Below are 24,472 nucleotides of genomic sequence, written 5' to 3' on the forward strand. Positions count from 1 at the left end.
TTATCAAAGAATCCTGAAAAAATATCACAGGTCCCAAAAAATATTAAGCAACACAACTGTTTCCAACATTGATTATAAATCAGCATATTAGAATGATTTGTGAAGGATCATGTGACACTAAAATCTGGAATAATGATGCTGAATATTCAGCTTTGCTTCACAGGAATAAATTATACTTGAAAGTATATTAAAATAGAAAACTGTTTTGTTAAATTGCAATAATAGGCTATTTCACAAAATTACAGTTTTTTTCTGTATTTTTGATCAAATAAATGCAGGCTTGATGATCATAAGAACCTCTTTAAAAAACATTAAAATCTTACTGATCCCAAACTTTTGAACGGCAGTGTATATATTCATATATATATAGGTTTATTTATACATGTGTATTTTATTCACATCTTATTTTTATTATTTGTGTTGTTGTTGTTGTGTCTGTGTACTGGAAGCTTGTGACACTAAAACAAATTCCTTGTATGTGCAAACATACTTGGCAATAAAGCTCTTTCTGTCTTCTGATATGCGTGTGTGTAATATAGCCTACAGTAGGCCTACTACAGTATATATGAAAATGCATATTTTTCAATTAAAGAGAACTTATAGAATAAATATGGACTGCTTTGGGTGCTTGACACTTCATTGGTCATTTTGTGTTTTAAGAATGATAATACGGGACGATTCCGTATTATACGGAACGGTTGGCAACCCTAATTGGATCATGGATGAATATTTCACTTTAAAACAACTATTTACTCCACATTGGCAGCTGCAACTGTCCATAAAACTATAACTACAGAGTCGATTGACACCTAGTGGCTGTTTGTGCGTAATTATAATGCGCACTTCAGTTAAACCTCCTACAGGCAGGTGGCGCCAGAGCCGCGGTAAAACAATTCACCGTAAAGAATCCTCCGCAGAAGCAGCGGGTGACAGAGGGGAAGATGGCGGCGACAGTGCTGCTGAGGTCGCTCTCCAGACTCGGACGTCCATTAGTGCTGTTAAATAGTAATGTCAGCACTCCAGCCTGTGTTCTGCTTCAGAAGAGGTACACACATTGTAGTCGTTTATACAGTGTTGTTAAAAAAATGGATTTAGTTTGTTAGCGGCTTGCTAAAGGCAGTGTTATTGGGATTAGATGACCACTGTTTTCCCCCCTGCGATTTTATAACAAACATTGAAATGTATAGTATTACTAAACTGCCCTTTTCAAATTCTAATTATTGCACGACAATATTTGTTAATTATTTTCCCCCTCCACCAATGTTTTGATCAACTGCTAAAAGGAGCATGAAGCTGGTTTGGATGAAACATGAGGAGTAAAGAAACAACCGTTTCACAATTTCACTTGTATATCATGGATTAAGATCTACTTGGACATCTGCTTTGCATTATTTGTTTTGAAATGTCCACCAACGCAAACATCTCAACACCTCCAGATAAAGTGGGCCAGAAATTACTGAAGCCACACATACAAATGTATAAATGTCATTGCACTAAATAACAAAATATCAGACCAATTTGCATTTCTTTCAAAGTAATAAAGCACAAACATAATTTTCCAGTAAACATTTCACTCAAACAGGTTTTGTTGCTTTTTAAAGTCATTAAAAAAAAAAAAGAATTTTATTGCATTAGATAATTCATTTTAAGTGTTGCTTGCAGATATATAGTGATGCCACTGTGTACAGTAAATGCTGACACCTTGTAACTTGCAAATTCACACGTCTTGTTCTTGAAATTTGAGCGGAAATCTGTGTGCATTATGTGTGCAAATCAATGACACAGCTGTATTTCAGGCTGAAGCAATGGCAGCCAGATGTGGAGTGGGCAGAGCAGTACTCTGGAGCTGTGATGTATCCCAGTGTCATCACTGAGAAATGGGCACCTCCACCTTGGAACGGTTGGTTTCATTTTGGCCTAGTGACTAACATAATAACAGTTCAACCAACCACAACATCAAAAAAATATCTTCATCTTTTTCAGACAAGGACCCACCAGCAGAGAAGGAGGTGTCCAACCTCACCATCAACTTCGGGCCTCAGCACCCGGCGGCTCATGGAGTGCTGCGTCTGGTGATGGAGCTCAGCGGAGAGTCAGTGAAGAAATGTGACCCTCACATCGGACTCCTGCACCGCGGCACTGAGAAACTGATTGAGTACAAGACTTATTTACAGGTAATTAAAGACTACAACCACTAATGGCTGACACTATATTATCAGATGCTTACTGGTTAACACATAGCAACTTAATTCACACGATATTGCATAGCAAATCTCGACTGCCTGATTTTTTTTTATGTAGTTGCAAAATGGAACCATGTTATTGCTCAGTTCTTTATAGAAAATTATAAGTATGTCCAACTTTATCCACATGCATACAGCATACTTGCGTAGGGCAATATATACTATATAGCATATCTCAAATGTTTAATTGCTCTAATCTACTAAATGTGACTATAAGGTATGTAGACATTGTAAACATTAACATTATGATTTTTTGTAAAGCCTTGACTTGAATTCAATAAATTTCAGCATTTTTTACATACTCCTAAAAATTAAGTACTCATGTACTTAATATAGCACATAGCATAGGGTTAATAGTTGGTCTGAATGGGTGCTACACAGCGATATATACATGGACTGGTTAACAAGTGTTTTGTGTCATTGCTGCTAGTATTCTGTTAATTCATACATGGCTGAGAAGCTGAAATATCCTTTTCATACTGCATCTATTTTGTGTTTTGCTGGGCTTCATATGTTTGTGTGCTGTTAGACTGGTGTTTCTTTAGTTATTTAGCTGTTTAGAATTGTTGCCTAGTGGTGCAAATATATCTTCTGATTTAATTTCGGTTCTGTAGCTCAGATAGTAAAGTATTTGAGCTATTGATAAAATGTATACCTTTATTGTGATATATGTCACTGTGGATAAAAGTCTTTGCCAAATACATTAGGTTAAACATAAATTTCAGAAGTGTTATGCTTTACATCACAAACTTATGGCTGTCTTATGCAAGGCTTATTAAGCTGTCATAACTGTGCTGTTATAAGAATCAATATGTTTTGTGCTGTTGTCTGTGATGAAGTGTTATTTGCTGTAATGTTGTCTTGTGTGTTTGTGTTGCTGTAGGCACTTCCATACTTCGACAGGCTTGACTATGTGTCCATGATGTGTAACGAGCAGGCATATTCTCTAGCCGTAGAAAAGCTTCTTAACATTCAGGCTCCACCACGTGCACAGTGGATTAGAGGTGAGGAACAAAACTAAAATGCTTTCGATCTGATTTACACTCATCAATTTTAAATTAGGTTACATTTGTTTTAAAAAATACCCCAAAATACCTAACTAGCTGTATCAGCTGCATAAATGTGTTATTGTATATGGCCTCTGCAGTGCTGTATGGCGAGATGACCCGTATCCTGAACCACATTATGGGCATCACCACCCACGCCCTTGACATCGGAGCCATGACCCCCTTCTTCTGGATGTTTGAGGAGAGAGAGAAGGTAACAACTTTCTTTTGCACTTCATCGAACAGAAAACCAAATGGAAGTTAAATATATGCATTTTGTTGGACATTAAATGTGTGTTGAAAATGCTACATGTAACACATAACAGTGTATGTGCTTTTGTTTGTTATTTGTGTGGAACCTAGTTACCATTGAATTGGTTGATATCTTGCAGATGTTTGAGTTCTACGAGAGAGTGTCTGGAGCCAGGATGCACGCCGCATACGTCAGACCCGGCGGAGTTCATCAGGTATGCTTTGATTAAAAACGATCTTTCTAAATGAAAAGTCCTTTTCTGGTTATGCTGATAACTGCGGATCATTTTTGTTGCAGGACTTGCCTCTTGGTCTCATGGATGACATCTATGAATGGTGCAAGAACTTCTCTATTCGCATTGATGAACTTGAGGAGGTATGTAGACCGAAATGCAACCAGTAGGCTGCATTTACACTTGCACAAAAAAATATATTTTTTTGCTCACATTTGACACAGATCAGAATTTGTTGCACACGTGTAAACACAAAAAATTTGTGCGAGATCCAATTTTTTCACATCCGATCTGAGCCACTTTTAAATGTGGTTTTAAATCCGATACATATCTGATATCTGCACATCCAACCTATGTCTAAACACACATCCGATTCCCCTCAGAACTCCAAGCCAACACAATGCGAGGGCAACACGTTCGCCCATAAAAATATCGTTTTAATGCTGGCATGCTGTATGTGCTAACATTTTATTGAGGTGGGAACTTTAGAAGTAAGAAATTACGCAACATTCAGGAGCTGGTTTTCAACCCCTGCCCCATGAATTTTATAAATACAAAAGCTTTATTGTTGAAAGTGAAATTCTATATTTGACCCTAACTCTAGCACTCTCTATTCTAATTCTATTTTATCTATTTAAGGCAAGTTTATTTATATAGCACATTTCAAACACAATGATAATTCAAAGTGCTTTACATAAAAGAAACTAAAATAATCATAAAAATAATCACAACAATAAAACAAGGAATTTAAAACTTTGAAAATGATTTAAAAATTGATTTAAAATTAATTTAAAACCGTTAACAATAGAAAATTATTATACATAAAATACAGTGCAATCAGTTCAGACATCGCACAGTGCTCATTCAATAAATGCACAGCTAAACAGATGAGTTTTGAGTCTAGATTTAAATGTGACTAATGTTTTAGCACTTCTGATCTCTTCTGGAAGCTGGTTCCAACTGCGGGCGGCATAATAACTAAAAGCGGATTCCCCTTGTTTTGTGTGAACCCTTGGTATTTCTAACTGACTCGATCCTAATGATCAAAAAGAAAGTAAACACTGTAACCAACAGGGCACTCGGTAATCTGGGAAGTTTGTGTGCTTTGGGAATCATATTTTTTCAACTAAAGCCAAGGTAACACTCATTTTACATGCAGCACGCAGTAAAAATTACATGAATATGACAGTGCGCAAATGTATAAATCAGCATAGTTTGAAATAACGAGTTTAAAGTTGATCACGCGTCTCCAGTGAAGCTGAACTCTCCTCCTGTCCGGATTCAATTTGCACGGATCGACTGTCACGCAGAGCACACGCGATCAGGCAATATACAAATGCACACTTCACAAGATCTCACAGCTGGATTCGACTAAGTCTGCAAGGTTTGTGAAATTAAATGTTCATTAGTCATTTAAAGGTTTGTGTAAATGATATGCATATTTGCTGAATGCCGACGGCAAACGAGAAAGCATTATGTCTGCCTTTCTGTTACTAATAATATAAAAGCAACCGTTATAATACTTTTTGTATACCTTTTAATTCATTTGTTCAACAGTTCTATCTGATTATTAGACAGACTTCTATCTGTATTAGGCAGAACTGTTAAACGACGACAACAAACAATGAAGAGGGAGAATGTGAGCACGGTGTGCTCTGGCGCTGCCGTTCTCAGCGCCGTCAAAATAAAAGTCCCACCTCGAACACATCGGCCAAGCAGAAAAACTTATCGGCATTGGCGATAAATCGGTCGACCACTAGCTGACTTCATACTATCCCAATTAGATTGATATTTACAAAAAAGTAAATAAGTGGATATAAAATAAATTCCAACTCAAATATAATACATATCTTTAATTATCCCACTTGTATAGTACCTTAAAACATCCTTAAAACCATGGAAAACAATTCACAATATTTACTATAATTAATTAATTAAAGGTTTAATAAAATAAAATAAAAAAAATAATAAAATAAAATAAAGTATTGCTGCAATGTTTTTTTCAAGGTATTTATGGACGTTTAGAGGTAATACACAAGTGGAACAATTAAATATTTATTTAATTTGAATTAATAAATTAACATTACTTTCTCCTCTTTTTTTTGTTAAATTGTCTGTCATCGAGCTGTCTTTGCATTTCCTAATAGTTCTTCCGATCTGTTTTCATTGTATGGCTTTAACAGGAACTCCAAAATAAGTATTCTAGAGAGCCATGTAATGAAGATACATACCATCTCCACTCACTGACTGTGCAATGATCAAATAAATAAGGCTACAAAAAAGTGCTGTAATATGTTGTCCAGGCTTCCCTGGCTGTTTTCCAGAAAGTCGTCCTTGGGTGCTGAGTCTTGGAGCTGTTCTGATGCGTCACAGTCCGTCTGTGATGAGCTCTGTGGGTAGGGCTCAGCCGTGATGTCCATGAGCATTGGTTGTTTTGGCTGCGTGGTGTTATCAGTGTCCTTGTGGGATGTGTCAAGTCACATGATGACTCGGAAGCTGATATGAAGTCCTGTGGTAATTCATACTCTGTCCAGGTGTGTGTGTGTGTGCCTTTCAGGTTGAGTGGTTTGGCACACACTACTGAAGGATGACTCTTGCACCAAGTTTGTTTGGGTGGAGGCCATCCAGTTTAAACAGTTGTCTATGGCCCCAGAAAGTCTTGTGCTTCATTTGAATGTTCCATAGTTCCTTGTTCACATCAGAGACGGTTGCTTGAGGAAAGCAGCATGTAGTTGTAGTCCTGCTGTTGATGTTTCTGATAATGGAGTCGCCCACTATCAGAGTCCTGGGCTCGGCTGCGCTCTGGGCTGAATCCCGCTGGCTGTTTGACCTTGAGCGCCTGTTAGTAGCGATGTTAGCTTCTGGCTGATACGATCCATGTTCAATCTCATTTGGAGATTCCTCACCCGCATTCATTAAAGCTTCAAATCTGTTCTCAAGATGTATAGGGGGTGGTAGGATACCAATGTCTGCAAGCCTTGTCATAGCCGTATCTGGGGTAGAGGATGCTACCGCAGCAATATGAGATACTCGCGACAATCTGATGTCTCGAGTGCCTTTGCGTCTCGCTCCCTGTTTGTGCCATCGATTAGTGTGTCAATCAGTTTTGGCTTGTTCCTCTACACTTGGTATTAACTGTTGAGATTCACTAGATTCACGGGACTCACCGGCTGTATGCTGAGGGGGTCCGTGACGACGGTCTGCTGAGTGTTCTGCCTGTTTTGGAAGTCCAGCAAGTAACTTTGTTTCAAGAACCGCAATCCTTTGTAAAAGCTTATGGTAGGCCTGTCGCAATAATCAATATATCGACTTATCACGCAATATATGCAAGCTGCTGGCAGTGGGAGGCAAAGGGTCTTCTTTTTCGTGGTATTATTCCAGTCCCGAAAGGTTTTTAGTTTGTGTTTCTGCCAAAAATGTGTTAGCACTGTGCTAATCTGCTGGAGTTAGAATCTCTTAGAAAAATCTGAGAAAAGTACATAAACGGAGAGCAAAGCGCGGAGCAGTAAGCAAGAGCGTCCGAACAGTAGCAAAGCCTCCTAAGCCTTTAAGACTTGCACTCTATTTGTTTTCTAACTGCTTGTTTTCTTTAAAAAAAATCCTCTTACACTAGCTTTCTCTCAGGGTGTCCGCGGGGTCTTAAAAAGTATTAAAAGTTGATAAATCAATTTAGAGAAAATGAAGGCCCTTAAAAAAGTATTAAAGTCTTAAATGCCATTTTCAAGGTATTAAATTTTGTATCATCTTTTCATTATGTATATTTGTTGAATAGTGCGGTTCTGTGTATTTTATTTATGGAATCCCGCAAGATTTGACGTCATCTGTTACAGTGCTCACTGACTGACTGCGCCGCTGCGTGATAGTGCGGGGCTTGTTGATCCCGCTCTAGCTGAATTTCTGACCATTACCGCACGCAGGGCCGGATTAACATAAGGGCTAGGCGGGGCTGAAGCTCCAGGGCCCGTGAATTGAGGGGGCCCGACGTGATTGGCTGTGAAGGAAAGGAAAAGTAGACCTAGAATTGATTGGCCATCGGGAGCACCTGAGCTTTTCCCGGTGTGCCGATTGTCGAAATCCCACCACGCCCCCACATATTGAGATAGGTCTTGCACATATTAGTGTCTGCGCTATTTCAGTCCAAAAGATATGAGTGATAAAATTGTCTTTGTACTCGTTTACACTAGAGTTGCGGGTATCTTTTAATCACCTCTGCTTTACTGTAGTACATGGGAAACAAACACTGAAAGACAAGTGATGAAACGCCACTACCTGATTAAACTGCGCAGCGCAAGAGAACAGTTGGACCCCACCGGACCGGTGTCTCGCGCCCGCACAGTGCTGACAACGACTGCAGCTCGACACTTTCGCTGCTCTATTGAAGTGATAATAAGCAGCGCTTGCCCATTTGAATTCGACCCACGACACTTAAATCAGTTATTATATGTGAACAGTAAAGTCTCTGTGGTGAAGCTACATTAAAGGGGTCATATGATGCGATTTCAAGTTTTCCTTTCTCTTTGGAGTGTTACAAGCTGATTGTGCATAGATAAGATCCCTGAAGTTGTAAAGACTAAAGTCTCAAAACCAAAGAGATATTCTTTATCAAAGTTAAGACTCTGCCACGCCCCCCTAAAACGGCTCGTTCTAACACGCCCCACATATCTACCTCACTATGTGGAAACATTTGCATAATGCCACCCAAATGTGCACGCAAAGAAAGAAGGCGTGGTTTCAGGAACAGCAGTTAGTGTTGAAGATTTGAAAAATAATGTGCTTTTTGAACATTAAAGCATGTCAACATATTCTGTTACACCAAACACACAAAATAATGATCTTTAAAAAAGCATCATATGACCCCTTTAAGCAATTTAATCCGCACAGCACCATAACATGCAGTTACTGATACTGTAGAAATATGGCATTAATTATAGTTATTATTAATGTCACGAAAATTGTTATAGGCTACTTATTGCCTATCAAATATTGGGTCAAATAAAGGCAATAAGTCACTTTTATAAAGGTTTACTAATACTATAGTTAACTCTGGATTCAAGAATTAGCTTTTCATTAGGGCAACTACAAAGGAGAATTTAATATTTCTAACTTTAATTGCAGAAAAATATGAATTCAATAATTAAGAGCCTGCAATATAATGGAATATTAATATTGTTAAATGCATTTTAAGAATTCAAAAATATAATTTGTTTTTCGTCCGTTATTTATTGATAAATAATTTATTTGTTTATTCCAATTGCCCTAACCGCAGCAAAACATTTATGGGGGACTGTGTGGGCCAGATGGGCTGAATTTTAGCACCAGTCCAGCCCTGATGATTCTCCTCTTCTAGGGCCAGAAAGAAGACCTTCTAATAATAAAACTATTTAACGTAAACTCCTTAAGGGAGCTGTATATGCTCAAGTTGTTGCTGCTTCTGTAAACCTGTTTGCTTTGGCTTCATGTATCTGGTGTTATTGTATTTATTCTTTTAATGTGTTGTAGGCTGGAATATTTAGTGTGCATACTCATTGTATCTCTGTGTGTTGGAGATTTGATTTAAAAAACAAAACAAAACAAAACAAAAACGAATTATTCCTGTAATAGAAAACGTTGTGGCACCAAGATAGGCTACTATGAAGGGGGGCCCTTGGGTTTGCTATAGCCCCAGGGCCCTATGTGTTCTTAATCCGGGCCTGACCGCATGCTCCCATCTGCTCCATTATGTGCCTATGTGTTTCCTGATGTTCCAGTTAGTCTAATTGGATTTCACACAGCTGGCATGTGGCGCTGGGGGTTTCGTGAGATGTTTTTAGGGAATTTATGAAGCCTTTGACTAAATCATAATGCGCTCGCAGTCGTAGTTCACTTTCGATTTCGCGGTCGCGCACACTGTGTAAAGGGAGCACATCCTACGATAAAAAATATTTGTCAATGAGCTCGGGATCTGTTGAGGAGCAAATCCTCCAACATTTTGTCAGTTATCTCTCCTTACTTTTGACCTGTGATTAGTCAAATCTGACTTCTGCAGCTCCTGTTGGATGCAGGGTTGTTGTTGTTTTTTTTCCACGAAATTGGGCTGCTTTTAAACTGTTTCAGGTGTTTATCATGAGAAGTGTTCCACAAAACAGCTATGGTTTGAGTTGATGTGACAAATAGGCCTACATCTTTTGAATATACTGTGTGAACTCATTGTCTCGTTAGCTCGGAGAGCTTTATTTTCCCTCCTCAATAAGTTTTGTCAGTTGTTTTGTTTATTGGTCTAATTCTTGTTTCTTGTTGCATTGGTTAGTGACTCAATTAATTATCTTGTGCGTCATTCCCCACTTCTGAATTATGATGTATTGATAAGGAGTTATCACAAAGTAAGTGTGTTTAGTTGCGCTATCTTACAATCAATATATAGTAAATGTAAGTTAAAATGTCACCAATGTAACCGGTTAAAACTTGGAGTGGCAATGAGGTCTTAAAATGTATGTAAAGAGTCTTAAAAAAGGTCTTAAAAGGTATTAAATTTAACTCCATGATTCCTGTATATACCCTGTCTATTCTATCTATTTTCTTTTTATTTATTATATAATTAAAAAATACTATTTGTTTTCTAACTGCTTGTTTTCTTAAAAAAAAAGACCTCTAACACTAGCTTTCTCTATTCGTTTTCTATTCTATCTATTTGTTTTCTTTTTGTTTATTATATAATTATTAAAAAAATCCTTGCTATGTGTACTGTTTTAGGCTAACTGAGACTTGTCATAGCACTTGCATATTATTGCTCTTTTGTTGATTTTGATTGCTTCCATTGTCCTCATTTGTAAGTCGCTTTGGATAAAAGCATCTGCTAAATGACTAAATGTAAATGTAATGTAATGTAAAAGCTACATTATATTTCTCAGCAATGAGTTTTTTGTAATTAAACCAACAAGCTTCACTATTAGGCTACTCGCTCACACATTCTCTCTCCTTCTCACTCAACAATTTATTAGAATTCATTCAAATAAAAATGATCTTACAGCGCTACTTTATTTCACCTCAGACTTCCACATCTAACGAGCTGTAGATAAAATAGCAAATGAATTATATATTATCATTATTTAGATTTCGTGCTGTAAAAAATCCATGACAACGGTTGTCCATGCTGGGGAATAATAATGGCTACTCGACGTGAATTACATAAATAATTTTAATAGCACAACCATTGAAAACCCGAGGGTCTACCATATGCATAATAAAGTGATTACTGACAATCATTTTGGGCAGGAATTAATGTAAAAACGATGTCGGATACCAGTCGTGTCTAAAGTGAAACACTAAACGGGGACCAAAAAATCAGATATGGACAAAAGATCGGATCTGTGCATTTAAGACTTGCAGTGTAAACACAGCCTTACTAATCATGAAGATAGATGTTTCTTTTCAAAATGCATGTATTTTCAATTTGATTGGAATTAATAAATGGAGTTTCTAAATGAATATGACTGCAATATTGTTTCAGATGCTGACCAACAATCGTATCTGGAGAAACAGAACTATTGATATCGGTGTAATTGGGGCAGAGGATGCACTCAATTATGGATTCAGGTAAAGCATTGTATTAAGTGTATCTGATTGATCAGAGCTGCTGCTCAAGTGTCTCTCTCTCCCACGCATAAACACAGAAGTTGCTATAGTAGATGATCTGTCTGACAGTAGGTGACGGAGAAAAACCTTTGAGTAATTTATAAATCAAACCCAAATGGGACTTCTAATAGCAGTCTTTATGTGGTGAGATGTAATCGTCATCATCATCATCGTAGCTTAACTTGTGAAATCACCCACAAATGCAACACTGTAATTCAAATAGATTTTTTTAAGTTGACCAGAGAGTGCTGTATCCTGATGTGTCAGATTGTCAGTAGTGTGTGTATTATTCTTTCTTCAGCGGAGTGATGCTCAGAGGTTCTGGTATTAAATGGGATCTGAGGAAGAGTCAGCCCTACGATAAATACGACGAGGTGGACTTCGACGTGGCCGTTGGAAGTAATGGCGACTGCTATGACAGGTGACCGCACATGTTAATATTCTAGACTGAGTTAAGAGCTTCAGGAAGTTCAGAATGACAGGAAATCGAAATGCAACCACAGGCTATAAATTGGTCTTAGACTCTACTAAGCTTTCTCACCACATATGCTGATGGCATCACATGTGAAATGTAGCATGATGTGTGCCGCTTAAAAAAGATAAACTTTGTTGTGAGAACTTGACACTAGCTGAACAAACATGATCAGTAATATGATTTTTTGCTTGAAGAACATTTAAATTAAGAAAATTGCATTCAAATATAGGAAGAGATACAAGTAATGGTAAAACTTTATAATGAGGTTCTATTTGTTAACATTAGGAAAATTCACTAATCAAAACTAAGAATGAATAATACTTAGAAACCATTCATAAATCTCAGATTATATTAATTAACCTTTGCTAATACCTTATTGAAATCAAAAGTGTGTTTGTATTATTTTATGGAACTGACCTAACATGAAATAACAAAAAACTAACATTAATGAAAATTAATAAATACTGTAACAAATGTACTGCTCATTGTTAGGTTATGCATTAACTAATGTTAACTAATGGGACCTAATTGTATAGTGTTACCACAAATATTGCCATGCTTCTTTAATATTGGATGTTATCGGTGACAAATATGAACTTGTTTTTAGATATCTGTGCCGAGTGGAGGAAATGAGACAGTCGCTGCACATCATGCATCAGTGTCTCAACAAAATGCCTGCTGGAGAGATCAAGGTAGATGATGCTAAAATAGCCCCACCCAAGAGATCTGAGATGAAGGTAAGATATGCTTGCGTATGTATCTTATTTAAAGGTGCAGGGTGTCATTTCTGGTTTTTCAAACACTCCTCTCATATTTTTTTTAGTGAGTCAAATACAAAATTTATGACTTTTACATTTATTCATTTAGCAGACGCTTTTATCCAAAGCGACTTTCAGGCATTTGTTACGCCCCGTCTAGGGTGAAGGCGCAACATGAAGGAGTACGATCAAATGATGACAGAAGAGATGAGTTTTCAGCCGTCGTTTGAAAATGGTCAGGGATTCAGCATTCCGGATAGGGGTGGGAAGTTCATTCCACCAGCCAGGAACAGTGAACGAAAACGTTCTGGAAAGTGATTTTGTGCCTCTCTGTGATGGTACCACGGGGCGTCGCTCACTCGTAGATCTCAGACTTCTGGAGGGGATGTAGATTCTCAAAAGTGAGTGGAAGTAGGAGGATGCTGAGCCTGTGGCTGTTCTATATGCAAGCATCAGTGCCTTGAACTTGATGCGAGCCGCAACCAGGAGCCAGTGCAGGGAGATAAAGAGAGGTGTGACATGGGCCCTTTTGTGTTCGTTGACCAGTCGTGCCGCTGTGTTCTGAATCATTTGTAAGGGTTTGATTGTGCATGATATAAGTCCAGCCAGAAGAGCATTGCAGTAGTCCAGTCTAGAAATGACAAGGGCCTGGACAAGAAGTTGTGCAGCATGCTCCTTTAGGAAGGGCCTGATCTTTCTGATGAAAGATCAGGCCCTTCCTGTTGCCCCAAACTCAAGCCATTGAGTAAGCCATTGTGTAATCCAGTGTTGCATAGTTCAGATGATCACACATTTTGAAGTACCACAATGTTAAACATAGTTTTCGAATGACTTAATCATAATTGTATGAGAAGTTATAAACGAATTGAATATTTCTATATAGAAAATACACACTTCAACATCACTCTCGTCCCATGACTTGTTTTCATACAGACATCAATGGAATCTCTCATTCATCACTTTAAGCTGTACACTGAGGGCTACCAGGTTCCTCCGGGAGCCACATATACCGCTGTAGAGGCACCAAAGGTGAGTGTAACGCACATGAGCATGTGTTGACCAACAATTACATACACACCATTACTGTTCTCAAGAGAAATTTTTGCGTTGGCCTCATTGGCAGTTTTCAGTGGTTTTTGGTCGTATTCTCATCCAGCATGGTGAGGTTGTTGGTGAATTTTTAACTCGCCATGCATATGTGGGGAATGTGGCTTTCTAAAGTTGTTGTCTTTGTGGTCCTGTGTAAAGGTACTTTTTTTGTGGTGCTGTTTTTGTTCAGCAATCCTATAGATTCAGTTGTTGCAGCATGACCAATGTGTGTCTGATTTCCAAATTAATGACTTTTATGGTCTGGTTATTTTCAGTGAAGCAAAACCATACAGTACAACCAGTGTATTTGACTACTGATTTGTTAAACTTCTACTGAAATCTGACCTGAGCTTATCATTTGGGCTGATCTTATTTTTTTCCCCAAAAAATTTCATGTAAGTACTAATAGAATAAACTAATAAACCCATTAAATAAACGGACTTAAGAGGAATCAGAACAAGTGTTGTTATATTATTTTCCCATTCCTTCTTCACACTCAGCTGTGTTGTGCTGCAGGGTGAGTTTGGTGTGTACCTGGTATCTGACGGTTCCAGCAGACCTTACCGCTGCAAGATCAAGGCACCTGGCTTTGCTCACTTGGTAATTAAATCATTTGACTATTATGATTCAGTTATGATAATATACTCAACAATTATAATATACTCCACAATAAAATAAGCTTTTTTAATAATAAAAAGAACATACACTACTATTCAAAAGTTTTAGGTCAGTAAGATGATTCTTATGCTCAACAAAACTGCATTTATTTGATCAAAATTTTGTAAAACAGTACTATTGTAAAATATTTTTACAATTAAAAAAAAAATTTTAAATAAGATTTTTTCAGTGTATTTTAAAATGTAATTTATACCTGTGATGGCAAAGCAGACTTCAGTGTCACATGATCCTTCAGAAATCATTCTAATATGCTGATTTGATGCTCAAGAAACATTTCTTATTATAAATGTTGAAAACATTTGTGCGGCTTAATATTTCCGTGGAAACTGATATATTTTTTTTTTCAGGATTCTTTGAATACAAATTGTAAAAAAAAAAAGAAGAAGAATTTTTTATAGAAGAATTACATTATAATTATCATTAGTGTTATTTTTTTAGTACAGGGTCACACACGGCGGGCTTGAGTGAGCAACGGCCGGTGGGCTTGAGAACGGCGCGGCCGGCGGATTCGACGAAGGAGCGTCCGGAGGGCTTGCGGCAACAACATGTGACGACCCCGGGCTGGACTCCGCTTCGTCCACGGTGAAAGCCGATCCGGCGATCCACAGCGCAAAGTTGATGTATTCCCTCAGCAACCAGCACGGATCAGCTCCAGGCATGATGAAGCAGATATCGTCCTCTTTTGGGTCCTCGTTTCGCTTTCACAACGAAACACACAGCGCCTTCACGACATGGCGGCGGCGGCAACAATACTACAGCGAGAATAAAAGTTACGCCTTCTTTCTTTGCGTGAACATTTGGGCGGCGTTATGCAAATCTTCCCACATAGTGACGTAGACATGTGGGGGCATGTTAGAACGAGCCGTTTGCTTGAACATTTGGGCGGCGTTATGCAAATCTTCCCACATAGTGAGGTAGATATGTGGGGGCGTGTTAGAACGAGCCGTTTTAGGTAGGCGTGGTTGACTCTTAACTTTTATAAAGAATATCTCTTTGGATTTGAGACTTTAGTCTTTGCAACTTTACAGATCTTCTTTATGCACCGAGCTTGCAACAGTCCAAAGAGAAAGGAAAAATTGAAATCGCATCATATGACCCCTTTAACAATTTAATGCTAAATAAAAGTATCAATTTTATAAAAAAAAAAATCATAGCGAGTTCAAACCTTTGCATGGTAGTGTATGGAAAAATGCTGCAAATACTGCAGGCCTTATCTTTTTCCTATTTGTGTTGTGATGTTGCTCAGTGATGTGGTCTGTTTTGTCCCTCAGGCTGGTTTAGATAAAATGTCTGAAGGACACATGCTTGCTGACGTGGTGGCGATCATCGGTAAGTTCAGTAAAACACTTTAATAATCTTGTAAAAATGTTTTACAATTTATGTAATCCTTAACAGATCATTGGTTAAGAACATTTTATATTGTTACAAATGGCATGAAACCTTCATATTTTCATATTCATATCTGAATATCATTCAACAACTGATCTGATTTATGTCTCCGAGGCTCATAAATGTTGGTCAGTGCAGTGATATTGTTTATTTTAAACATATGGTGTGTATTTTGAATGAATGTAAAGTCAGTCTACAAGAATGAACAACATGATCTAACATTGCTAAAAAAAAATTTTTTTTTACGTGCCTTCTGCTCTGTGATTGATAGTTTATACTTTTTTTTTCAGCAAGTAAAAAGCTTTTTACAGTAGTATAATTCTAAAAATGTTCACCTTCAGGTTGTGATACATGTCTTTTTGCTATACAATCTCTACTGAGTTATAAATGTAAGAACTTGTATATTGTTTAATATTTTAAGATGAACACTTACTGAACAAAAGCAACTTACATTTACTTATGTATACATCAGTTGTTAGAAAAATCCTAGGCTTTTTGGTCTCCAAGCCATTATATTACATTGAATTTTGACCCCCCACAATAAAAACTACAGAGCTTTGATCATAAATCTAAGCATTTACTCGAAGCAAAAAAAATAAACAAACACTTCTCAGTTGATATTTTTAATGCACTATTTACTCGAAGCAAAAAAAATAAACAAACACTTCTCAGTTGATATTTTTAATGCAGTGTGAAAATCTCTGAAAATGTATCTTACAAAATTAATCAGTTTTAGTGTATTTTTAGTGCTTTATTAGCAATTTGATGTTGCCCTGAGCCTCAACCTGTTGTCTTTTTCCACAGGCACTCAGGACATCGTGTTTGGTGAAGTGGACCGTTGAGGACACCAGTGTCTGATCTTGATTCTGTCTTTGTGATCCATTCTAGTGATATTATGACAGAAGTTACTCCCATTTCTCTATGTAAATGTTTATGAAACCGAATAAATATTTTAAATCTTGGGAAAACCGCAAATTCTCTTTATTTACACTTGGCAGGTGATTTTATCTAATGTGACTTGCGAACAAAGAAGGCTTACAACTTTACAAGTGCTGATTGTAAAAGTGCAAACTTGCACGTAGATTCTGTGCATGCATTTTTTTTATGTATATATTAGCGCTGTCAAACGATTAAGTTTTTGTTTGCATAATATATGTGGGTACTGTGCATATTTATTATGTATATATAAATACACACACATACAGTATATATTTTGAAAATATTTACATGTCTATATTTATATTCATATAATTTATATTATAAATAGATATATTTAATATATAAAAATAGCATATTTTTCTGAAATCTAAACATGCATGTGTTTGTATTTATATATACATAATAAATATACACAGTACCCACATATATTATGCAAACAAAAACTTTTATTTTGGACCAGATTAATCGCGATTAATCGTTTGACAGCACTAGTATATATGCAAAATAACTGCAATTAACAACGCTGAATCAGCATTTCCAAGGATCAGCAGTCTAAAGCAGATCACATGGTTTTCGGCCCTTTTTCCTCTTCGTCACTCAGGGGTGGGGGTGGTTTATCTTGAAAACTGACATATTTTCACCACAACTTCCCTCTTGTCGGCCTCTGATGTGCTTTTCACATCTGTTCACTGAAAGTCTTCTTTGGAGGTGTGCGTCCCGTGAGGTTGTACGCAGAAGCAAAGCCAAGTTTTTATGATGATGATGATGAAGGTGGGGTTGCCCTTCTCTCTTCTTTCTATTTGGCTCAGCTTCGGCAGTGCTGGTAAGTGTTAAATGCTGGCGCTCTTTATCTGTGGCGAACGTTGTGTTTTGCGAATCTTGTGCCGTTACGTCGATAGAAGTGCTACAGGTTGACAAAATGTTATCAACTAATTTAAGTTTTCAATTTTAAGCTGCTTTTTCATCTTGGAAATATACTTAATAATTTTGATAATGGCAATTAAGAATTTTAAATGTATTACATTAACAACTTTCCCTTTTTAGGGAAGGCCTGATGGCTATTGCAATTTTGTATGGTATATAACAAACTAAAACCTTGCGAGAACAGTGGAAATTTCTCTTTTGAATTACTATATTTTTTTTATTTTATTTTTTCAGGTAGTCATTTTGTCTGCTAAACTTGTGAAGATTAACGCATTATGGACTTCCTCTGGGCTTGTTCATAAATTATGAAATAATGCCACTAAGCATGTGCGCTCTGATCACATCTTAAATATGGAAGTATGCAGGGATTTTATGAAAGGTTTTTATTCTGTATTTTGTAAAAGCTTATAAATTAAAGCAAGGGATGTTTAAAAATCCAATGCACATCTACGTAAATGCTACAATCCAGCATTCACTAAAAAAAAATAGAAGTTAAGTCTGTAAGCGCCTTGGTTAGTCACGTCTATATAAAGTTCACTTTTCACATCTCTTGTTTTCACAGTCCTTACTATATCTGAACTTTGATGTTGGAAACTTTGTTGCCAGGAAGTAGCCTCTTCTCATTCTGTCAACAAAGCTTGAACCACACAATATGACTCTATAGTACAATGCCAACTGCTTAGCCCAAGCTTGCAGTAATAACAGAATAAATACACAAGTAACACTTTTCAGCACGTTCACACTGGCTAGTACATGTGAAACTAGTGCTACTTCTTACATTTAGGTTGTGGCTAATTGAGTTTTGTTGGTCCACTTCCCTTCTGTTTCTCTGTAAATGAGGATGCTATATAAATTGAATTAGACAACAGGGTTTAAGGATTTTTGAGCTTTGTAGTATTTTCTATTCTTAATGTCATTTCTTATGCAATTCTCATTGAATGCATGCTAAATCGAAGTTCACTGATGCAACACATTTTTGGCATCAAGGTTAGAGACAAAAATCATGCATTTTGATCAACCAACAGTATTTTTTGTCAATATGTTGCACTAGAATGAATCTATTAAACCTCAAGTTAGTAAGACAACGCGGTGTGTGGTGTTTAATACAGAAAGTTTAATTGTAACAGGTTTCATTGTAAGCATGTGGTCAGTGGAGTTTTGTCTGTGAATTTACGCGAAAAGAGAAGTAACACTATTCTTTAGGATACGATACTAGGTGAGAAAAACACATGCTCTTGCTATTTCTTTAACGTTTCGGCACATTTAGGCATTAGTCTCTCACAAAAGCTTTTTTTTTTTTTTTTTTTTTTTGCATATGTAATTAAAATGATTCATTATAAAATAATTATTTAACAAATATTATTCAATGTTGTGCAATGATTGTGTTGAATGTACGAGTCAGTCCAATATTCCCAAAAATCATAGTTAGTTGTTGTGTATTGATGTCTGATAATTAGTTTGTTTAAACACAAGCGATTCCTTATATTTCATGCTGTATAAACATTACAAGAGCATCGCCAATGCTTTGATACAATTCTAAATTGTGTTTTGCAATTTACTAATAACCACAAATTTACAGAGAATTTATTAAAATACAGCAGATAAAGAGTTCATACACTCATCCTATGTACAGTAGGAGGGACCTATAAAACTGACTCACGGACCATTTTGTGCAATAATAAAAAAAAGAAGCATATTTTCAATGTTAATAATTGTTATAAAATACTTTAACTGTAGCACAATATGTTGAGTTTTTTCTTTTCCTAATTAACTTCATTTTTTTGAAGATGCGATGAGTTTGAAAGAGCCGCAAATATGCTACATCTTGGACGCGGTTCTGTTCATCTATGGGATCGTTCTCACTGTCCTGTACTGCAGAATGAAGGTACTGTATATCCCAGCAAACTCATCGTTTTTTCTTTTTCTTTTTATGATTTAGTTTATTTTATGATTACAGTTTATTAAATCCTAATATGATTTAATAAATTGAATTTGTTTAAAACTAGTCTAAATCTCATATAACAGGCCTGATCTGAATATAGAGTGTATGCCATCTTGAAATTATTTGGTAAAAGCAATTATATTGAAGTTATTAATTTAATACAAACAATATCTTTGTCTTATATATACAACTGGGGTTGGACAAAATAATGTGAACACCTGGTAAATAGGCAGTATTTTTTATTAAGGTGTTTTACCACCGTTTGCCTTTAATACAGCTTCCAACATTCTTAGATCAGATTCATACAGCTTTGTAATAGTCTCCATTTGAAGGTTTTATATAAAAACATCTGTGTGTTGGAGGAGGGAATCGGCTTCTAACATTTGTCTTGAAAACTGTCCACATATAGCAGACAAAGAAAAGATAATCGCGATGTTTGTGTATCACTGTTGCCTACAAATGATATTAACTCCTATATTAATGGGTTTTCACATTATTTTGCCTACACACACACACACACACACACACATATATATATATATAATACACACACACACATTCTTCTGTAATATGAAATGTATACATCATATTACAGAAGATTGAATGATTATTATTATTATTATTATAATTGTTAATTTGTTCATTCTTTGGCAGATGCGAAGTAAACAAGCAGAAAAATATTCAGGGGTAAGACTGGTTGTTGGTGGAAATCTATCTGTCTGTCTGTCTGTCTAATTTTAGGTAATATGTTTGCATATTATATCTGTTTCAGAAAAACATTATAAAATGGAATAAATAAAATGCTAGAATAAAACAAAAAAGCAAATGACATTTATGTGTCTTAACTATTAATATCCTTAAAGCAACCCAAATGTGAGCAGCATACATTTCTTAAACTTCACAAGTTTCATGAGACTCAATCTTATGTTTCAGTCGCCAAAATGATCTTCTTTTGCTTACTGTCCTTCTCCACCCCTTCACACTTTTACATCCGGTCTTGAACTGTGTGAAGTCTGCTTTTCAGTATGAAACCTTTCACACAATATATGTACTATTCCTGTATGCGAACATTTTTTTTAATAATCGACACTTTACACTATATGTACACTCTTAAAAATAAAGCTTCCAAAAGAGGGTTTTTGCAGGATGCCATAGAAAAACCATTCTCGCTTCCCCAAAAAACCTTTCAGTTGGCAGTTTCTTAAAATAATTTTTTTTATTTTTTTGTTAGTGTAAAGAAATTTCCTTTCTTTTTCTTTTTTTTTTTACTATAAAGAACTTATTGTCCAGTGGAAAGGTTTCATGGATGTTGAAGGTTCTTCATGAAACCACAGATGCCAATAAAAAAAATCTTTATTTCTAAGAGTGCAATGCAACAAAAAATACTGTGTGACCATATGTGACAAATATCACTGTCCTTTCAAAAACCTTTGAAGCCCCACATGCACGCATTTCTTTTTGTGTGTGTCTGTATTGTTGCAGGCTTTCTTATGTTTTTTTTTTTCTGATTGTTTACAGAAGAAAGATGCCGGCGAAGGGGTTTATGAGGTATTTGTTGTTGTGTTGTGGTTGTTCAATACTCTGTGTAGCCATAGTTTAGACCTATCCTGTGTGTATGTGTATATTCTTTATTTGTCCTTTATTGCGTTCCACTGTAAGAGCATTGAAAGACACACACAAATGGGTTAAACATCATATGTGACCCTGGAGCACAAAAGCAGTCTTAAGTCGCTGGGGTACATTTGTAGCAATAGCCAAAAAATACATTGTATGTGTCAAAATTATTGATTTTTCTTTTATGCCAAAAATCAGTAAAGATCATGTTCCATGAAGATATTTTGTAAATTTCCTACTGAAATATTGTCCTATCATAACAAACCATACATCAATGGAAAGCTTATTTTTTCAGCTTTCAGCTGATGTATAAATCTCAATTTCGAAAAATTGACTCTTATGACTGGTTTTGTGGTCCAGGGTCACATTTAATCTCATACACACACAAACATATTATTCATTTATATCACCACGCATATACATATTGTTATTATTCATATTGTTATGCAACTCTTTGAAGGCGTAAAGAATATCTAAATCCTCTAAATATAAGAAGCTGTTATATAGTAAGTAATGTAGTGATAAAGTGCAGCAATTTCATAGCATTTAACTGATCTTCATGAAATCTCTGAAGCATTGTGGTAGATCTGGTGAGCTTCTATTGAAATGGCGCTGACACTCTGCCACATCCGTGTTGTCCTTCTCTCTCCTCCACACCACAGGGTCTCAAGCCTCACGATCAGGACACATATGAGACCATCAAAATGAAAAAAGGAAAACAATGAGACTCGAGGCAAAAGGAGGAAAGCAAGTTTCTGGACTTAATAGCACTGTCATTTTAAGCATGTCCCTACTGTAAATAAGCTCTTAAAAGAATATTTTGTTTATACTGAAATAACTTTTGGTAATCACTTACGTCAGGCTTTTTGTTTGCTATTTGTTTGGCAGGCAGACACCAATAATCAAACCGAATGCAAAAGGAACGTATTTTTGTGTGGTTATTCTATTTGTTTGATAGTTTAAATGGTTTAGTTTTTAAATTTTGATGAATGTGTTTTTGTTTGCCTTTAAACTACATTTTAAGCTTCTAACATGTATACCACAGCTACATGTCACCATTTTTCGAGGCTAACTTCCTGCTCTAGCTTCAACATGCCACCAACACCACAGAGTCCGAGTCATTTCCTGTTTTAAAGAGTACATGAGTGGTCTGACAAAAAGTGCATCTGACTTTGACCACAGGTGTGAGAGATGGAAACTGAGCTGTGTTTGGTTGTATATGTGTGTAGGCCTTTTCTTTCCATTGGTTTAATAAGCACTCATATTGTTTTGCTGTGTGGCAAAAATAGTTTTTTTTCTGCTACATGTTGCATTTGAGAAAACGACTATGAAAAAAAAAAAGATATACCATTGATGGTCAGAATTGATTTACATTTATTATAAGAGTATTTAATTAAATATGTCCAAAATGTAATTATTTTGTCCAGTTATGCTTACATGTTTTGCTTTTTTTGGGGGGCCAGTATCTAGAACTGAAGTTTTCAGTTCTTACATCAATAGATTTGCAGATCGTGATGATGATAAACATTTAATTTAGTCAAAATTAACAAGAATGATTTTTGCAGGCAGTGGTGATGATACACAAGCCTACTATTCTTGTATAATTAAACTTCCAGGTTTTATTTTATTTTGTCAAAATAAAAAAAAATAATTTTAATTAGTCATCATGAAATGGTTTCATTTCCTTTCCACAAAATAATCAGTTTTCAGTTCTTACATCAATAGATTTGCAGATCGTGATGATGATAAACATTTAATTTAGTCAAAATTAACAAGAATGATTTTTGCAGGCAGTGGTGATGATACACAAGCCTACTATTCTTGTATAATTAAACTTCCAGGTTTTATTTTATTTTGTCAAAATAAAAAAAAATAATTTTAAGAATTTTAAATGAACTTTTTTTTTTTTACCTTTTGAAAATTAAAAAGAATAAAATGTTTATTTTTATGAATTATTTCCTGTTACTCTCTTTATTATTTGATCATTTTGTAATGTAATCACATTTACAGTAATTACGATGACAACTCAAGAGTAAAATTACTGTACAGTGAAATATAGTCTTTTTTTGAGAGACAAATACTTGTAATTCATGCTGAAAAGCTGCAGTGCAGCAGGTCTGAATGTATGTATATGTAATATATCAACACATATCTGGAATCAAATATTAATTAAAATTGATACTTCTTACCACGGCAAATATTATTTGGTTAACAAGATTTCACTTTATTTTCACAACAGCAGCAAATGCGAGATGTCTTGTCTACTGAGTACATAGCTGACATCTACAGCTAGCAACTAGTCCAGTCACCTTTATTTCTATAGCACTTTATACAATACAGATGGTTTCAAAGCCGCTTTAAGTAATAAATAGGAAAATAATAGCAATGTTAATCAATTATGAAACAAGTTCAATTCAGCTAAGCAACTCTACAAAGACAATGTTATTCAGCTCAAGTCAGTTCAGTTGATTCAATTCAATATCATCCAGCTTGGTTTTGTTCTCATCCGATAGTGCCGTCAAATCGATAATAGTAACAGTAACAGCAAAAATCATTTTAATTTGATTTAGCGTTCTTTAGTAAGCTGATTATTTAGTAGGCATGACTTATTACACATGCCAAACTGATTCAATTACTGCTTCCTTCAGCTATTACTTAATTTTTCTTGAGACAGAGAAAGTTGAGTCTTCGCTCACAGTTGTCAGGTTTCCAGACAATCTTTTTTTTATTAAACACCCCACAGCGCTGATCCACAGGAGGGCACTGTGGCTCCCCCTCAGATGACCAGCCCTTATATTCAACATTATTTCCATCTACCCAAAACCAATGACCGGCTATGAACCGTAGACCAATCCACACATCGTCCACAAGGGCTGGCGCACTCTTATTCTTCGCCTCCATCATCATCAGATCTGAGGTTAGGCCAGCCATATCAATGTGGTTTTGTCTGCAGTATTCCAGGGCCTCAATCCACGTGTTTTCCTTCTGCACCAGGATTAGCTCAAATACCTCCATACAATAAAACGGTATTGATAAAAGGCAAGTGGCATCATGCAGTTTAGCATTTGATTTTAGGACCGCAGCACACTGTTCATGCAAAGCATCCGGTTGTCCAGAATCCCACATGATATTAGATGCATTCTCACCTCCGCTCCATTTCCAGAGCAGTGGGCTTTGGGAATCTCTTTGAAGTCCAATCCAGAAATATTCAGAAGTGATCTTTGGATTCGCAGAGAGTAGTTTCACTTCTACATTGCTGGCGGTGGACAGGTCATCATG

At 36.2% G+C, this 24,472-nt stretch overlaps 2 protein-coding genes across 2 annotated transcripts; both read left to right on the forward strand.

The window, feature by feature from the left end:
• The first annotated feature begins 899 nt into the window (after window positions 1-899).
• On the forward strand, window positions 900-16,742 carry LOC107738057 (NADH dehydrogenase [ubiquinone] iron-sulfur protein 2, mitochondrial-like). Its single transcript, XM_016549735.1, has 14 exons — window positions 900-1,045; window positions 1,797-1,900; window positions 1,984-2,174; window positions 3,127-3,247; window positions 3,391-3,503; window positions 3,682-3,756; window positions 3,840-3,917; window positions 11,261-11,346; window positions 11,687-11,806; window positions 12,468-12,597; window positions 13,552-13,647; window positions 14,224-14,307; window positions 15,657-15,714; window positions 16,579-16,742. The coding sequence occupies exons 1-14, from the start codon at window positions 942-944 to the stop codon at window positions 16,614-16,616; spliced, it is 1,398 nt and encodes a 465-aa protein (XP_016405221.1). The 5' UTR covers window positions 900-941; the 3' UTR covers window positions 16,617-16,742.
• Window positions 16,743-17,280: 538 nt separating this feature from the next.
• LOC107738058 (high affinity immunoglobulin epsilon receptor subunit gamma-like) lies at window positions 17,281-22,547 on the forward strand. Its single transcript, XM_016549737.1, has 5 exons — window positions 17,281-17,536; window positions 19,425-19,522; window positions 20,234-20,266; window positions 21,098-21,127; window positions 21,856-22,547. Exons 1-5 carry the CDS (start codon window positions 17,467-17,469, stop codon window positions 21,916-21,918), a joined length of 294 nt encoding a protein of 97 aa, XP_016405223.1. The 5' UTR covers window positions 17,281-17,466; the 3' UTR covers window positions 21,919-22,547.
• The last annotated feature ends 1,925 nt before the right edge of the window (window positions 22,548-24,472 follow it).

The sequence above is a fragment of the Sinocyclocheilus rhinocerous genome, unplaced genomic scaffold, assembly GCF_001515625.1.
Source record: "Sinocyclocheilus rhinocerous isolate Xijiao unplaced genomic scaffold, SAMN03320098_v1.1 scaffold494, whole genome shotgun sequence".
Lineage (NCBI taxonomy): Eukaryota > Metazoa > Chordata > Actinopteri > Cypriniformes > Cyprinidae > Sinocyclocheilus > Sinocyclocheilus rhinocerous.

Excerpts from the sequence above, each read along its gene's own strand:
- LOC107738058 (XM_016549737.1), top strand. The coding sequence starts at position 17,467 with ATGATGATGATGATGAAGGTGGGGTTGCCCTTCTCTCTTCTTTCTATT. Across the intron at positions 17,537-19,424 it reads GCTCAGCTTCGGCAGTGCTG|ATGCGATGAGTTTGAAAGAG; the intron begins GTAAGTGTTAAA and ends ATTTTTTTGAAG. Across the intron at positions 19,523-20,233 it reads TCCTGTACTGCAGAATGAAG|ATGCGAAGTAAACAAGCAGA; the intron begins GTACTGTATATC and ends ATTCTTTGGCAG.
- LOC107738057 (XM_016549735.1), top strand. The coding sequence starts at position 942 with ATGGCGGCGACAGTGCTGCTGAGGTCGCTCTCCAGACTCGGACGTCCA. Across the intron at positions 1,046-1,796 it reads TGTGTTCTGCTTCAGAAGAG|GCTGAAGCAATGGCAGCCAG; the intron begins GTACACACATTG and ends GCTGTATTTCAG. Across the intron at positions 12,598-13,551 it reads CCAAGAGATCTGAGATGAAG|ACATCAATGGAATCTCTCAT; the intron begins GTAAGATATGCT and ends GTTTTCATACAG.